The following is a 17982-nucleotide window of genomic DNA, read 5'->3' as shown; positions in this document are numbered from 1 at the left end:
ATTTACACGTGAGAGGCACCAGTTATCATGTCCTTGGCGTCAGATGGGAAATATGCCAATGTAATGTGCCATGTGCTGGTTGTGTGAGGTGGCAAGTGTAACGTTCCAGATGTATGAGTCGGTACGTTGAAGGTGCAATGTTTGAGATGCCAGATGTGATGTGTCACGTGATAACTATAAGTTAGGGTGTGGCAGTTGTAATTTTTCCATTTGCCAGATTGGATAAATGTCTGCTGCTAGATAATAAGTGCCAGATACGATGTGCCATGTATCAGATGTGGTAGTTGCCACGAATGAGATGTCAGGTGGTAGTTTTCTAATCTCTTAACTTGGTAGTAAGCACAAGGCGACATTTGTCTGCATACCACAGAATAAACACACACCAGCAAAAAATGTTGTATGTTGAGGACACTACTTTGGAACCGTAAATTTAAAATGGCACAATGTATGGCAACAGATTTAATGCTGTAGAGATTTCAGGCTTTTGACTTTATCTAGCACAGACTGTTCACACGCGGGGACATTCTTGCCCTTTGCCTCGTGGTAGATTGCTCCAAGATAGTATGATTACAAGTGTGTGCACCACAAAAATGTGGGGGCTGCAGGCTTTAGAACTGGAGTGGTGAACTGCGCACTGCTGCCTCTAGGTGAAAAGTCCAAAATGGAAGTAAAGCTGTCTCGCAATGGAAGCCACACATACGCTAATCCCCAACCATTTGTTTCCAAGCACTGATTTCCTTGTAAAAGGGAGACCCTTGTCTTCATTCGAAGGAACATATACTTTATTTAATGCATTTGGAACACTAAAACAACTTTGAAAGTTGCTGAGACAGCCGCTAGTGAAAGTTGGCTTCATTAAAGGGGTTTAACGCTCTGATCTCCCAGCTTTGAAACCATTTCATATTCCACAGCGAGTGAAGACGGATGATCTGTGAAACCCTTTTAATCTAGGGCAGCCAGACTGCTGTTCCTCTCCTAGTGAAGGGGCCTGTGTGAACACGAGCTGCTCCTAGTGTGGCAGTGTGACCTGCCAATGTGCCCCTTGAGATTCCTCTAAAGCTAAAGTGAGCCTGACACATGTCAAACCCAGGCCACCGAACTTAAAGTGGCAGGCACCTGGGACATAAGGTGGCAACATCCGAAACTCTTGTATCCCTGAAGTATTTCAAAGTGGTCAGTTTGTAGCATTTACCAGTTACTTGGGTTTGCTCACATTCTCTCTTTTTTTAGATTCCAGGCTGTTGAGAAATCCTTGACCCCCCCTGAAGTGAATGTGTATGTATGTATGGCCCATGTAGGGTGCAAACCCAGCTATAAAGCACCAGAGTGGTTGCTGTATGTGGAGGTGGGGTACACGTCTGAGTAGGTTGTATAAATGAAGAACGCTCATCCAGGGGTTAGCCTCTTATTACAACTCAAATCTTGTCTTTTCGTCCTTGGAGAAGGCATAAAGGCCCTGTGGTGGATGTGCATTGTATTTTAAAAGTACTTTCCACAGTCGTGTTGTGAGTGCAAAATTAAACTGTATGTAGGTGTGTTGAGTGCTTGCTTTTTTCATGCTACTTCAGTTACAACTGAACCAAGTTCCGAGATCCCTAGTAGTCTTCACCAAAATAGTTATTTAACATTTCTATTTAGGCACTGAAGATTTGTCCCATCTCATAATAAGAATAATACCCTGTATTTACAGAAAGCCGCAATAAAATTGAAAACTAGAAATGTAAGTGGAATTAGAGTTATGCAAGGGAGTGGCGTTCCAGGGCTGGGAACAAAGTAGGACAACAGTTTTGGGAGTAACTGACGTAAGTTATTGGTAGCATTTTGGTCATTCATGTCACAAATATTCTGGAAGATTGTTCCACTTTTAGAGAATTCTTATCAGCACCAACCCAGTTCCGCCATGTCAAGCGCTGGTACGTTATGTTGACTAGACTGTCTTACATGGCAGTGCCCCGGACATCTAGAGCTTCTTGTTATCAGGAGTTACTCTTGGGCAGTGGAAAGGACTGGGAGATACTCAGGTTCTAGCATCTTTAGTACTGTGGCTGATCCCAAGCATTTGAGTCTACTTGCTATCCTGCAAAGTCCTGCCTCGCATACTGTGCACGGGTTCCTAGGCATCAGCCCTCTCTGGACCCAGCAATCTCAGAATGAGTACCACCCTGGCAAAGTCAGGGGTGGTCAGTTGGGCAGAAGCTAGTGGTGTTGGATTTGGAAGTTTGTGAGTTCAAATCCTGGTTTCTCAGAGGCAACCGGTGTAATTTTTCACTTGGCCTCACCGAGATAATTTCGTTTCTTTTGTTTGGAAGCTACTTCTTTTAATCCGAAGTGAATGAATGGAGTGATGAAATGAGAGCGTGCCACACAAAGAATGAAAGTGTCCTACCACTTTTCACATTTAGAGAAGGCACAGTTTTTCAGTTGAATTCTAGCAGAAGACATCTAAAAAAGACAAGTTAATTAAAAAGACAAGTTATTTTGTTAAGCAGTTCTCACAAACATTGAGATAAAAGAAGACTTCATTTTGTTGTGTAAGAATCTATTTTCCCTTTAATAAAAGACATTTGATGGTTTAAAGCTAGAACCCCGAAGCACAGAACAGTAAGCATGAGAAGCAAGGGGGTCCAGTATTGCGCCGCAGAACCCTCCGCAGAGGTGGCACGTACTCCTTTATTTTAGTTGGCAACACCCCTGCTGGAGGAGAACCCCTCTTACAAAGCTACCCACACAAAAGCATAATTCTATGTCATTTCCAGCCAAAGCCATTTCATCTTCTTCGGTCACAATTACAGTGTTTCCTGCCTGGAATTTCCATAGACTGTGTGGATTATGTATGTGATGTGCCTTTCGTGCGGGAAACTAACTATTCGTTTCCCTTGCTCTTCTGCTTTCTTCATCCCTCCCCAGATGGGAAACTCTACTCTGCCACCGTCACCGACTTCCTTGCCATTGATGCCGTGATTTACCGCAGTCTCGGAGACTTCCCAACGCTGCGCACTGTCAAGTATGACTCAAAGTGGCTGAAAGGTGAGTAAACGAGCAAACCTCAGGCGAGGTCGGGGGAAGGAAACTACGTGCTTTATGGGTGTCCCTGAGCCTCGACGGGCCCGGCCCACAAGCCACAGGGATGATATTGCTACCTTTGCTTACACTGATTTATTATGTGCCTCTTTTTCTGCAGAGCCACTACACAGTGCAGGGAACCATATGAGTGCTCTACTAGCAGGACATAAACGCACCACAACATCACCCCCGGCCAGAGTTTTATGTGCCCCAGATACAAGTAGAGGTGGGCACGCCTGGCCTCTCTTGGAGCTCATCAGTGCAGCCACCCTTCTCACAGATAAGCTTCGCAGACACCAGGGGCATTGTTTATCCACCCTTTACTGGCCTTGTGTACACTTCCACAGTGGAGGTTCCAGGGCTTTAGGGGTTTATAGCAGGAAAACCACAGCTGATCAAACCGTGTGGCAGGACAGCGTTGTGTGCTCACCCCCCTGAGTCATATGAATACGACTGGCTGCAGGCATGTGGCTTCCTGGGGGTACATTCTGAGTTGTGAGCACAGGCCAGTGGCCAGCGAGTGGACTTACTGGTGTACATAGTAATAACAGCAGGGGTGCGAGCAGTCATAGGTCTGCCTGACTTTGTGCTGTCTCTGCTCCTATCCAGACTTGCCTTTCATAGACAACCACTGCCTTGCTTTCGAGCGCAATGGGGTCTTCAGTTTAGGATGGTAAGATGCCTTATTCCCGCGGTTATGCCTCCTTCCTTGCCTTTCCCACATGGGAATTCAAGGGTAAGCTTAATTTTTGACCCAGCTCATCACAGGATTACAACATAACTCAACAAGCGCAATTGTAGTGTACACATCCACCCTTGGGGGTGCTCTTGGCATAGATAATAGGTGCTTATTGTTATCTTACTCACTGGTACTCATTTACTAGGCTTTGGAATGATAAAAACTGAGGGCGCCCGCTGGCATATGAATCCATGACCCTGGTGACAAACACAGATCCCTGCTGGATGCATTAGTCCGCTGAGCCCTCAGACCTAATTACGTTCTTGAGCGGCCTGAGAAATCTCTAGCATGACTTTTGCACTTGGATCTTGATCAGCTGTTCGAGAGCTTCTTCAAACGCCCTTGCAGCTCACTACTAACATTCTGATTCTCTTTACAGAGCCCTACTTCGTGCAAGCTGTGGATTACGGTGACCACATCTATTTCTTTTATCGGGAAATAGCTGTGGAGTACAACAGCATGGGAAAGGTAAGCGAGCAATGATCGCCCACTCCTTGTCTCTCTAAAAATAAAAAGTGCTCTTGAGTCCATGCGCTTATGAATGACCTTGAAATAAGCACCATTAATCACTGTGACAAGGCCATCTTTTCTTGGAAGATCACGCTGCGGGAGCCAAAGTTTGGTTACGGCGAACATATTGCATTGCCTTTGAAGACGACATTTATTTCGTAGCCCAGCATCGGTTTGATGTATGGCTAGCCCTCAGGTAGTCTGAGGTTTTGTTAAACTTCAGATGACAAAAAATGTATCTTTGGTCCTTTCGATGCATTGGCCAATGGAGTCCACTTTGACCTGAAATAGGAGAAGTGAAAAATATCAAAGGGTTTGCCCTTTACTAGAATGAGAAACGTTCTAACTAATCTGATTTAGTCCTCATTCAGAGACTTACAGAAATAGTGAATAGTGCACAAAGGGGGCTTTGCGCCTGAACTGAGATTCCAAGATGTGCAGTAACACCAACCCTCAGGGTTTTTAGTGGACACTTCAGCACACAAAACCTGGCAGAACGTGCCCACAAAGAACACCCAAGAGTGAGGACAAACACTAATTTCTGTGGTAATTCCCCATTCCTAAAGGTATGGCTCGGAATGACGTAGTAAAACCGCTCACCAGTAAAAAACTGCACTACATGATATCAAGAATTCCAGGCATAGTATTGTCTTAGCAGGAAACTCACTACACATGCTATGAGGGCCTTAATGTCAAACCAGGTTCCCACTGGGAGGTAAAGGTGGAAGTGTAAACAAACTAGGCACAGTTTTGAGAGGCGGACCATATGCCATGGTGGCAATCTCCCAGCAGTTTCGATAAATGTGATGTAGAATGTACTTTGTGGACGTAGAGGGCTGCGGGCCAGATTTACTATTCCCATTCGTAAACCAGGGTGGTGCAATTTGCAGACCAGCTGGTTTGCTGATGCAGTTTGCAACGTGACCTGTGTACTACTAGCTAGCCTCACAAAATGTCCATTGACATAGTGTCTGAAAACAACCTGCCTAATGAATATTAATTAGGGTGTTAATGCGGGGATGGAGGTCTGTAGGAAGCGGCAGACCTCCATCCCGGCATTTGCTTTTCAATACAGGAAAGCAGCCCATGTCCATTAAAGGTACAGATGCTGCTTTAAAAAAGAATGTTTCTTGTTTGAGCAGACAACCGCGGAGGAGGCAGTGGTCCTCTAGACCACTACCACTCCGAGGCCTTCTTCCACAAGAGCAGCTTCCTCTTTGACAATCAGTTACCACTCCAGCTCCAGCATGTGATCAATGGTTTGCGATCACAATTTCGGACACAAAACACTTGATATAGACCTTCCGAATCGCAAATAGCAGGGGGTCCACTTCTAGCCCTCTTATTTCCTAATGAGAAAAGGTCACAAAATCATTTTATCTGTCTGAGACACTTTTCCCATTCATAAAATAGCTTTGTACTATGCGAAAAGCCCTATTGCAAAGCCTATAATTTTGCAAATCACAGTTAGCAATTGAAAAAGAGATTTGTACACCTGATATTAAGTTATCTTCATCAAAGTGAACTGGTATTTTTTATGTTAGGGTTTGCTGTTGTCTATTAGTCTTTTCTTCTTTAGTATACTGTACCAGAACATTTAATTCATTGTGTTTCAATTTGTCACTATTTGTTAACAAGTGGTGTGTAATGAGTTGGAACTCTGCTGCAGGGTGGCACTCTAATTTTCTTTTTCCTGTTTGTAGGTGGTTTTCCCACGAGTTGCACAGGTCTGCAAGAATGACATGGGTGGCTCCCAGCGCGTGCTGGAAAAGCAGTGGACATCTTTCCTCAAGGCACGCCTCAACTGCTCTGTTCCTGGGGATTCCCATTTCTACTTCAACATCCTGCAAGCAGTGACAGATGTCATCCGGATTAATGGCCGGGATGTTGTCTTAGCCACCTTTTCAACACCGTACAATAGGTAACTGCATTACTCTTTGGGCTTGGCAAATTCTGTACTGGGCTCAGGAAAAACAACAAAACAGTACATAAAATCTAGTGTGGGAGAATTGTTCATAGGATGGATCGAATTATTACATGCATAGTTAGCGCGATCTACCAACCACATACAATAAAATTCCAACAGTCAAAGACTTATAGAACTTGACTGACAGAAAACATTTCAGATCATCTTATTTAGGTAATGATTTTTATGGTTTTGGTTAGTGCTACTAAACACTATGTGGTGGTTTGAGCACAACTTGGATACACTATCCAGCAGTTGCTGGTAAGTGTATTGCTCAGGACCAGGTGATGGAGTACCTGGGATCATCCCGCATGTTGGTGAGTATCGGGGATGGACCCCTCCGAATATGTCCTAATAAGACTGTACACTAAAACCTTTCGTAACAATAAAGATCCCTGAGCTCCAAGGTGGGGAAGACAGGCGGCCAGAGGCTTCTGGACTGCAGTGATTTCAAAGAGCCCTTGCTATGCGCAGAACAGTCATTTGAATGGATTATTCTAGTGAGGGAAATGATGGCGCCCTCTGTTGAACTTGGACCAGAACCCCAACAGGTGGTTTTCCGCTGAATAGGCGGAACCCTACAATACTGTGCATGTCTGTGCATTTTCCTTTCCCCGAGCGGTTCGAAGGAAACTTTGAAAAGCACCAGTGGCAGCTCCTCTGCGGCATAGAATGAAGTTTCTGAGACACCATTCACGCTTTGTGAGTGGTTGGGCAGTCTGAAGAGACCCGCCAGTCACATTACACGTGGTGTGAGTTGATTGGCTGGGCAGCAGGCTTCAAGGTTCCTGCTGCCATAGAAGGTGCAGTACTCTATGGTCCGGGGCCCACACACAATCATTCAGGAGAGCAATGCGGTTGCACCTCACTCTGCTGGAAATGGTGATAAATATTCTCCGTGTACAAGCTCCCCAAGACATGACTAGGGTATCCTTGAGCCTTTTTAGGTTTCTCCAAATAATTGTAAGTGCTCCACTTTCTTTCTCCGAGCTTTCAGTGTTTGTACATTGAAAAGGCCTTGCCTGCTGCTGTGTGGCATGTTTACTTAAAGTCTGTTGAGTTCAAGACAGTAGTCTGCAAGGACACTGGTCGGACTGTGGCAGCACTGCTAGATGCCCGGTGTGAGCTGGCGCAGGTGAAGGCAGCCTCTCCGTTCACAGCTAAAGTCCTGCTGATAAATAAATGCCGCTTTGGTGTGCCACGAGAGCGTTCCCCGTCTGCAGGTGTTTTTCCTTCCTGTGACGTGTTCTCGCTCGCACCACCCCGCCTCTTGCCTTTATTTAGTGTTTGCATGCTGTTATCAGACAGCACCCAAGCCGAGGCTGCATCTGAACAACATAGCCAAAAACATAATTCAGTCATATTTCAGTGGCCGTCGACCCGGCTCTCTAGCAGTCCCTCTCCCGCTCGGTGCTGGAGGCGTCAGGCTCTGTCACCCACTAATTGCCTGGAACCTAGGAAGGTCAGCGCCAAGAGAACCAGAAATAATTGTCATGTTCTTTTTCTTTTTTACCTCAGCATTGAAAAGTCTGCCATGAAAGACTGGTAGAATTCCATGACCCTCTTTCCTGTTTACACATTCTCACACATGTGCATGCACCTCTAGCAAATGCACGCGCCCGTGCCACCCTTCTTCTCTCTCTCTTTGGCATTCTGACGCATTGAGCGCATGGATCAGTGGTGGCCACATCTTCTGGACTAGTCTCTGCCTAGTGCGCATGGGACTGATATTGGCTGCACGTGGTATATGGAAAATCACCGGTGTAGGGTCTGTACACCAACATTGCTGCATGGAATTTTGCAGCGGCTCATTAGGTGTTAAACTGGTACTAGTGAGGTGCAACTAATGCCCAGAGAGTGTTACCAGGTGTAAAAATGACGAAATAACGAAGTAATACTATTACAAAATGTGCCACATTATGCCACATAATGTGCCTTTTCTTGCTGCATAATTTACTCAACCCTGCAGCATAATTTGTCCCTCTCCTGACGCACAATTCAGTGGCCCTGCATATAATAAAGGTATTTGACTATGTCAGAAATTATTTTAAGAGCTTTAGTCACATGCCCTTTGCATGTCAATCCTCCTCGAAATTGGCAAATTGTCGATTTGGCTACAGTGTAGTGGTGGGGGCTAAGGAAGCTAATGTCAGCAGGATTCAAATATTTTGCTAGTCTCTGCTGCCCTACAGTGTAGAATGGATCATCTTCATGGATCATAAAGGAGCTGCATTGTGCCTTCAAGTTATAATTTGTAACGGAAATTATTAAAAATTTCTCAATCAAGGCTGTGCGATTGGTCACAGACTTGAGTACTCCATAGCAACCTCCACCATATACGGCTTAACTCAACGTCATCATGTTTCTGTAAAGTTCACATTGTCTGAAAGTTCTAACAATTAAAAAAGTACAACATTATTTAATGAATCTGTATTGATTACTGGTGAGATAAGTGATTTCCCAGACAACTGCTGATGTTACATAGCCATGCGTGTATGCAGAAAAGTGTTGCTGCTGAGTTGATGCAAGTACAATTTTGCTACCAATCCCTTGTTAATCCATTGTAGTAGCCTGGTTCTTTTTCAATATATATGGTAAATATGAGTCACAAACATTCTATTTTATTGATCCATTACCCCCTACACCTCTTTCTGCATTATCATTTTGAGACACCCGCCTGAAGCAGGCTGAGATGGCAGCGCATGTTGGCCTGCGTTGACCACCAGAGGATATTTACAGGCAGAAGTTTTGTAACAGACAGAAAAGAATTTTGCTTCTTAATGAGATAAAAAGATTTCAAAATAACGTGTGGTTGAACCAGTCAGGGCCCTATTACTTGATGCCCGGGGCATTCGCTGTCACACCTGGCACTCATAGCTTGTGCAACATTGAAAAGTAGAGCGAAAAATCAATTTCGGCACTTGGCTCATATACAGGAACTTTGAAGACGGAACAACTTGATTTTATTCTTTCTGAGAATGCAGGAACATGCAGAGTTCTGAGAACCATTTGTCCAGCCCGATATGAGAGATGTAACAGTCAGAGAATATGGTCTCCTCTCACAATAAATACGTAACTTCAGTTGCTAAGAGTGACATATGCTTCTGTGGACTATGAATCAATGAGCCCTTTTGTTATTCGAACCAGAGCTTCAGAGGGTGACGTAACACTGAGACTCGAGTCTTAATTGTAGATGGTATCCTAAATCCAACCCATGATAGCTATGTACGGACATGGGGGGGGAGGACTACTTTTATTTGGAGACATTGATGAACTGTACGGGTTTGGGGCGGTTCCTGTGGCTGACTGATACGCATCAATGTTTCTAGGGTTGTGATCCCTTCAATCCTCTCATTCCATCCTTGTCTAAGAACTATGAGCAGTTCTCAGGCTTCTGACGCAATATTTGTGTAGTTCCTGGGATAGCCATTCACTGTCAATAACTTGGGGTTAGAAAGTTCAGCGTTGAACAGCCTGTGACAGGAAGGTTTGTATGAAGCGTGTGTTTCAGTCTGAATGCTAAGCATAGCTGCAGAGTGAGTAACAATTTCTTGGAAATTTCCCATTTTAGCATCCCCGGCTCTGCTGTCTGTGCCTATGACATGGCTGACATTGCGAGTGTGTTTACCGGACGATTCAAAGAACAGAAGTCTCCGGACTCCACCTGGACGCCAGTTCCTGAAGAGCGCGTGCCCCGGCCACGGTAAGGAGCCATGTGGTAGAGGTGCTTTACGTGGTGGTGGAATGCGTCTGTCCTGTGCTTGCGGTGCGGCTTCATTTTATTTTAACTGCTCTGAACTGGTTGTCACGGTGCTAATTTGTATTCCACATTTATGTAAATGTCTTGCAGCAAACTCTGTATCTTACATAGGACAGAGAGGCAGATCATGGGTGCACCTGCCAGAGAAAGAGGTCCACACTCTCCAAAATAAAGAGCCACAGAGTGGGGTAGAGTGGAAGTGACACATCACCTTCATAAAAGAGATTCACCGCTTAGCGGTGGGAAAGAAGTGGTCCAGCACTTCATTTGAAAAGAGAAACAGTTTGGGGAAGAGTGGAGGAGACAGCGCCTTCATTCCAGAGAGTGACTGCTTGGGGAAGAGCGGAGGAGGCACAGCACCTTCGGCACAGAGACTCACATCTTGATATAGAGTGGAAGAGACAGAGCATCTTCAGTGCAGGGAGTCACTGTTTGGGGGACAGTCAGTAAGGCACAGTCCCTTCACTCGAGAGAGTCACTGCTTGGGGAAGAGCGGAGGAGGCACAGCACCTTCGGTACAGAGAGTCACATCTTGATATAGAGTGGAAGAGACAGAGCATTTTCAGTGTAGAGAGTCACTGTTTGGGGGACAGTCAAGGCACAGTCCCTTCAGTAGAGAGAGTCACTGCTTGGGGAAGAGTGGAGGAGGCACAGTATCTTCAGTACAGGGAGTCACTGCTGGAGTAGATTTGAAGTGTCACAGGAACCTCAGTACAGAGAGTCACGTAGAGAGTGGAAGAGACACAGCATTTTCAGTGCAGAGAGCCACTGGGGAAGACTGGAATGGGCACCGATGCGTTCAGTACAGAGGGTACCTGCTTTGGTTATAGTCGAAGAGGCACAGTGCTTTCAATACAGAGAGTCAAATCTTGGAGCAAAGTGGAAGAGACAACATCTTCGGTGCAGAGCCACTGCTTGGGGGTGTGGGAGAGGCAAAGAGGCATGGCAACTTCAGTACAGAGAGTCACAGCTTGGAAAAAAGTGGAAGAGACGCACAACCTTCAGTACTGACCAAGGGAGGCACGTCACTTCCAGGTCTGAAAGCTAAACTTTGAAGATCAGTTGATAAAAATCACCACATCCATAAAAAAGATTATACTGTAAGAGCTGCATCCTGCATAGAGAGCAACAGCTTATGTAGTGAGGAAGATCTGCATCACCTAGAGTAACGAGAGACACAGCTTGGATAAGTGAAGAGGATACGTCGTTCCAGGACAGAGAGTCACAGACAATATGTAAGTGGCAGAAAGGCACCTTCTCCACTTTAGAGGGCCATCTCTTGGGGTGGAGTGAAGGAGACATGCCCCCAATACACAGAAGACCACGCTCTGTGATACAGTGCAAGTCTCCGTTTGGTGAGAGACACCTTCTCCAGGACATAGAATACCAGCTCTGGATAAGCTGGAAGAGTTACACACCTCAGGGACAGCAAGCTATAGTTTGGTATAGAATGGAAGTGGCACACTCAGCTAGGGTGGAAAGGCTCTGCTTGGGGTGTAAGAAGTGCTCTCCGGGGCAGAAAGCCTGTCCTTGGGTAGAATGCAGCAGGCAGGCTCCGGGAGAGAAAGCTAGAAAGCCACAGTGGCAGAGTCGCTCTCCTCCAGAATAGAAAGCTAGGACCTAAGTTAGTCGGTAAGATGTACCGCTCCATCATTAGGGACCTTCACAGGTTTGTGTAGATGTTCTGTGGTTTTAAACTCGCCCCATCACTCCCATTCCTCTCCATAGCGGGCAGTGCTCACCTGTTTACTTTAGCCCTTTACTAGGCTTCTGCATCAGTGGGCCCTGGTGATTCGGTTCATGCCAGATTTCCTGAATATCCAGGGGAGATGGTTTTGCTGACAATAAATCGAGTTATTAAAATTGTCTTGAAACCTGGCATCGATTGTCCCCATTAATTCAGTATAATTCTATTGAATTATGCTGTATCCACCCTGCTCTGCGTACTATGCTCCACAACTCCTCAAAGTCCGGCTTTCTCTGGTTATACGTTCGAAGATTAAAAATAAATGGCCCGTTGCTGTGTGCTTGCCATCCCCGTTCCTTATAAATTCACCGTTTTGCTCTAAAACTACATTATTTTTCACTTGCACATCTGAGTTGTGAGTTTATTCTGTGAGCCCTTTTGTCTGTGAATCCTGCACCGCCTGTGGATTTGTACCCACACTTGTTCATGAAGCCCGAACCCTGTTTTCTCGCCAACCCTCCGAAGGCTTTGCAGCGCCCTCGGCTGCTGCTTGGTGCTTACCAGTCTCTGCTGCGCGGTAGGTCGGACGCTGAGCTAATGCCATTTCCTTCTGCGCTAGTATAAATTGAAGTCCTTCTCAAGCAGGTCTGGATTCTGCTTTGGCCTTCGGCGAAGGAATGAACAGGCCCAAAGGAAATCTAAGAATATATTATTTAGTGACATTCTGCTTTGTTCAGCTTCCTCCTCGATGCCCTTGGCTCTCGCGGGACTAATGCTATGTGCATAGTAAAGCAATTTTATTCCTAAGTCCTTAACAAGCATTTTCATCCTTGTGTCCTTCACAGGCCAGGTTCATGCGCCGGTGCTGCAGCTTTGGAGAAGTATGTGACCTCGACGGACTTTCCAGATGACACCTTAAACTTCATCAAAACTCACCCTCTCATGGACGAAGCGGTCCCATCGGTGGTCAACAGGCCGTGGTTCCTGCGGACCATGGTCAGGTAAGAGTCTCCCCTGCCTCATTTTCAGAGAATGCTGTGGCTTGTTGAGGCTTTGCAAAGGCCTGCGGTCCTTGTTGCATCTCTGCTTGCGCGCACAGACACCGCGCATCTCTCCTCGCATTGGCCTCTTTTCCACCGGGGTTGAGTGACTGAAATCAGAGCTCTGGCGAGCCACCGAGCAGGGAGTTGTTCTGCATGTGTTTGCGTGGTTATGGTTGTCAGCAGGCAGATGGGGTTGCAGACAAGTCAAGTGTTGGTGAGGTCCACAGATGTGCAGAGTGCCCGTCTGTCAGAGTCAGTGGGCAGGATGTGGAAATGGCTGACAGGATACCCTTGCGTGAGTCCAGCACACTCAGTAACTCCATAAACAGTGTCCGTCTCCAAACGGACGTGACCCGTGACCGTTGCACGTCAGAGATGTGTAAGTGCAGGTGCAACACTGGAACACTCTGAGAGTCTGAAAACTAAGTATGACGACGATGCAGCATGTAATGCCATATACAGATCTGTGCTCGGCTGTCACGGACAATTCTCTCCAGCTGGCATGGGCTCCGTGCGAGCAAGAGGCCAAAAGTGGATCATAGTTCTGCGTGCCTTCGGACGCTTTTCACATGTATTAGGTGATGGAATCTACTGGCTAGGATCCTGACTGTGAAACCATTAGATCACAGTGCTAATCTCAGCATTTCACTCCACCACATTGTGTGCACTTAGCACATCCCACTCACCCTTATCTGCCAGAAACCCCGAGCACTTAGAAACCTGTGTAACACCAGTGTGCAGATTTATGACAAAGGGGAATGAATGTGAATGTTAATCTGACAGATTACACATCTTTTTATAACTGTTCTGTCTAAAAACGGCACTGTGGTAATCTCGGGCCTGAAATATTGCCAGCCATCACTAGACACATCATTCTTTTGTCATGTTCTGTGCTCCGTTCATTGGTGAAGCACAGTAAACCTTCAACACGTTTACACTTTACCCGAGCAGGCAATGAACCAATAACCAAGAACAATTAACTTTTTAAAGGAAAAGAAGGGTGTCAAATGAATGGCTCTATTTTTCTGTATCGTTTTTGTACTTGGTTTCTGAATGCCAAGTTGAGAACATGGGAATTTCTTTCTCTGTACAGCTCACTTCTGACTGTGCACCTACAGCTAGAGATTTTCACCACTGAGTCTACCGTGGAGGATGTGATATAGTGCCTAGTGTGCACAATAGGACAGGGCCCCTTATGTCTTATACCAGATTCCTAACTTCAGAAAATTGTGGGAGTCAGGATAAATCACTTCTTCTCTCTGTGAATATGTTCCCCTCTCTGCCAAATTTGGTAAATCTTAGAGACAGACTAACCCGAGAAACTATCACTATGTTCATGTGGAGATTTACAATTTTACCTGCGTACTCTCACTCAAGCTGTGATGAAGCAGCTCAAAAGCCACAGAAATTAAGGAGCAGTCCAAGAATGCGTATTGAAATGTGTAAATAAAAGGTGGCTTCAAAGAGCAAGTGGAAAGGCGCATGACAGCAGCAGTTAGTCATGGTGACCAAGATGGAAGGCCCATGCGAGGTCGCGCGACTGTGGTCCACAACAGCGGACATGCACATCACTCAAATTTACCAGTCAGGCACGGTACTCAGAGTTCCATGGTGTCACTGGAGTGAAATAACGCCGTTTCAATGAGAGTGGCTTGTTGTGCTAATTGCCAGACGAGTCAATGGGCCAAGCTGCCCTTTGTGGTGCTAGTGCAGACAATATGTAACTCTAAGCCCCGTGCACGGATATTGTATAGTGACTGCCCTAGAGGGCCTGGTGAGTCTGTGCGATATGGATCTGTCGCCTCCTCTGTTCCGGTGTGTGTGTCTGTGTGCAAGGCTGCATGCGCCTTTTCACGATTGCACGTATTTGGTTGAACGCACCGCCTTGTCGTCCAGTTTATGGAAGATGTGTGAACAAGAACGAGGGCTTGCTCAGCCTTTTTGTCGCACATGGTTTGATTTAGAGCCTCGTCTTGTTCCATCAGAACTCTTATCCCTCGAGATTGAATTTTTCTCGCCCAGAAAAAAATAGCATTCTTGCTTTGACATCAGAAGCAAAAAAGTACATTTGCTCTTGCGCGCCATCACTTCCTTAAGACCATGTGTGATTGGTGGATTTGTGCCTGTCCCTTCTCTGTCCGATTGGTAACTTGAGCTGCTTGATTAAAACTTGGCTTTGATGCAGTCACGAACCTCTTGATAGCCACCATGCACTTTAACACCGATCTATTGATTATCTGATGGCATTCAGATAGTGAACCGTGGAAGGCTGAAGTGGTCAGCTGGTCCATGAGGCGAAAGTTCAGCTGTCAGCGATACAGGGACCGGCAAGGGTTTAACTATCACTAGTGTAGTGGATGCAGTGGCACCAGGACCCAGGCGTCTGAGAGCCCAGCTGTGTTAATATAATGTCAGTCTTTTACTACCTGCTTGGGGGCAGTGAAGCCCTTTAAGGCTCATGACACCGTTGATAAACCACTGTCACCAGAGCTCGAACCTGTGAACCATAGAGCAAACAGACCTCGCAGAGGGGGCATAACACACCAAACTATATAACAAGGAAAGCAGATGCGGGCGGCCTCTTTGTCCCTTCGACACAGGACATTTTGGCCATCCTTCATATAATCTGTTCTGTCGTATGTGGCCAGGAAGGGCCACATTATGTATAGGGAGCATTGTCCTTGAGCGCGCCAGGCTGAGACTGGGACAGTGTGTCCTATTACAGTAAATGCAGTGTCCAAAGAGCAGCCGTGAACTCGGAGCTGGCATGGAAGCAGCGTTTTAGTGAAAGGGGGTCCGGCCGCTCGAAGCTGCCTTTCACTGTGCGTTTGAAAGGAGAACCGAGATCCACCTGCAGGCAGATGGAGTGAGTAAGTGCACCCGCCCTCCTGGGGTTACCTGGAGATCTCTGGTACCCCCTCTCCCTCGTTGTAAGGGATGTTATGTGGGGTGCACTGACTGTGTGCCACCTTTATGTGGCGCACGAGTGCGCCTCCTTGCAGTTCCTTTGCCTCTACGGGCTTGTCTGTGATATGGTGTGCGCGCAGTGGCAAAGTGTTTGCTCATTTGTGGGGAATACCGCTTGAGATTGTTAGTGCACATGTAGCTCCGGTGCGGTCGGTATTACAGAATGCGCTGTACAAGCGTTTGCAGCCCCTCCTGTAATACCACAGTGCCCTGAGGGAGCAGGAAGCGAGCACACATGCCTGCCACCCACAGGGCACTCCGTGTAATGCAGCCCCCGTGATTTGGGTGTCCGCTGCCCGAGCTCTAACCTTGCAGTGGTAAAGGAGTTGAGATGACAGTGGCCGTAAGGTGGAGGTTGCATTTTCCTGATGTTACGTGCAGGTAAAATGTCACAGTGATAGGGCAGAAGAGCCTCCTGCAGTGCTGAAGTTCATCAGTGTGATCGGGGCATTGACGAATAAACAGCTGTCATGAGAGTTAACAAAACGTTTGCATTACCTAGTCTCTCTAGAGGGCGTGCACCAAGCACATTACCTCCTACGGAAGTAGTTTCCGGCAGATACCCATCAGGGACGAGCCGCGAATGTAGAGTGGCCTCTGTCTTTTTAAAGATTCAGTACTGACAATTTATCTTCAGATCACCTCTGCTGCTATCCTCCACTAATTGTTTCAGACAAACTGCTGCTTTTTGTTGAAGTGTAGCCAAATTTCTGTCTGCTGTTATGGGAGTGATTAAAATAAAGAGGTAAACTTTAACTCTAAGTAAACCGCATTCTGCAGCACCGTTAGCCCCAGGATCGCCAGTACAGGGATTACGCTATTCTGACTTGAGTGCCTTGTATCTACCGGTATGGGCAAAGTGACAACACAAAGTCAGACATGAGACCGTTGCCTCTACATCCCACCCCCTTGCTGAGTACTGGAAATATGCTTCTCTGACTTTTGTGGTGCAAAATCCATGTAAACTATTGGGATGCCCTCTGTTATGGAAATAGCATAAAGAGTGAACGCCCCTTTAGTGCTGAAGAAATGAAATCACTTCTATTAAATAAAAGCAAAACTCTAATAGCTCTTATAGCTCAGTCGGTTAATTGTCCATGACAGGCATCTGTGCTTGCTGCCACTGGGGGAAATTCCAGTCTTGATGGGTACACTCAGCCTTTCATCCTCCAGAGGTCGATGAAATGAATACTAAGGAGTTTGATAACACTAACACTCTGTCATTCATCTCCAAGATACCCACTCAGTCCACTAGTCATCCTCTGCAGGGATCTCTGCTAGACAGCATAGTCACAGGTTCATAGCCTGGTGGGTGCACTCAAATCCTGCAAACTTGGCCCGAGGTTGTTAGAGCACCTTACAAGAGAAGCAGAACATACTGCATATTTTTTATGGACAGGGAGATTAGGTAATTTGCCCAGAATCACAGAATGTTGAACCATGGCCAAGATTCAAACCTGGTCATCCAGCTCCAGAGTCAGCAGTTCTTGTCTCTAAGCCACATTTGCTCCCAGAACGTTCTCAGTGCCTTGAATGTCGAGGCACACCCTTATTGGAACAAACATTGTTCCAATACAAAGCATGGCCAAACTTGTTTCCAAGTGTTACTGTCATCATAGAGACCACGAAAGCGTTTTCATTCTCGCTAAGCGTAAGAAGTGCTGTACAAATGCCGCAATACAATAAAGTGCTATCTATTTTGGTGTGAAACTTTAAAAACTTGTAGTTGCTTTCTGAAACTGTTATGAGTAGAGGATGAAACTGGATATTGGAGTAGGGCCCAGAGCACCCAGCCATAACTATTAGCCTAACTTTCCTGATTTTTGAGGTTTTTTTTATGGCAACATACTCCTTGTTCATAGAGTCACAAAGAGTATGACATGTTGAGGGGAATAAAGAAATGCTTATGAATGTAACTTGCATGTATAGCTAATTGGGACAGTGGCAAGTTTTAAAATGCAAGACGGGAGGGCAGATCATACATGTTATATTATAACATGCCATGGAAGGCTCTTAGTGACATGTTCTGTTGTTCTAGGTACCGACTGACCAAAATTGTTGTTGATACGGCGGCCGGCCCCTATCAGAATCACACGGTGGTGTTCCTGGGATCGGAGAAAGGGATCATTCTCAAGTTCTTGGCACAAACAGGAAACAACGGGTTCCTCAGCGACAGCCTTTTCCTAGAGGAAATTAACGTATACAATCCTGAAAAGTGTGTATTTGCTTTGTTTTTTCCTCTAGCTT

At 46.1% G+C, this 17982-nt stretch overlaps 1 protein-coding gene across 8 annotated transcripts in view; it reads left to right on the top strand.

Annotated features, from left to right (window-relative positions):
• The window catches only part of SEMA6A (semaphorin 6A), a 247272-nt gene that overhangs the window by 118211 nt on the left and 111079 nt on the right, over nucleotides 1–17982 (top strand). For all 8 annotated transcript variants that reach the window (XM_069226762.1, XM_069226743.1, XM_069226752.1 and 5 more), the window contains exons 8-13: nucleotides 2908–3027; nucleotides 4182–4270; nucleotides 6016–6233; nucleotides 9850–9981; nucleotides 12571–12726; nucleotides 17774–17950. In XM_069226762.1, the coding sequence (XP_069082863.1) occupies nucleotides 2908–3027; nucleotides 4182–4270; nucleotides 6016–6233; nucleotides 9850–9981; nucleotides 12571–12726; nucleotides 17774–17950 (892 nt within the window). The remainder of the gene's footprint in view (nucleotides 1–2907; nucleotides 3028–4181; nucleotides 4271–6015; nucleotides 6234–9849; nucleotides 9982–12570; nucleotides 12727–17773; nucleotides 17951–17982) is intronic.

Source organism: Pleurodeles waltl, chromosome 1_1 (assembly GCF_031143425.1).
Source record: "Pleurodeles waltl isolate 20211129_DDA chromosome 1_1, aPleWal1.hap1.20221129, whole genome shotgun sequence".
Lineage (NCBI taxonomy): Eukaryota > Metazoa > Chordata > Amphibia > Caudata > Salamandridae > Pleurodeles > Pleurodeles waltl.
This window is presented reverse-complemented; position numbering and strand designations above follow the sequence as displayed.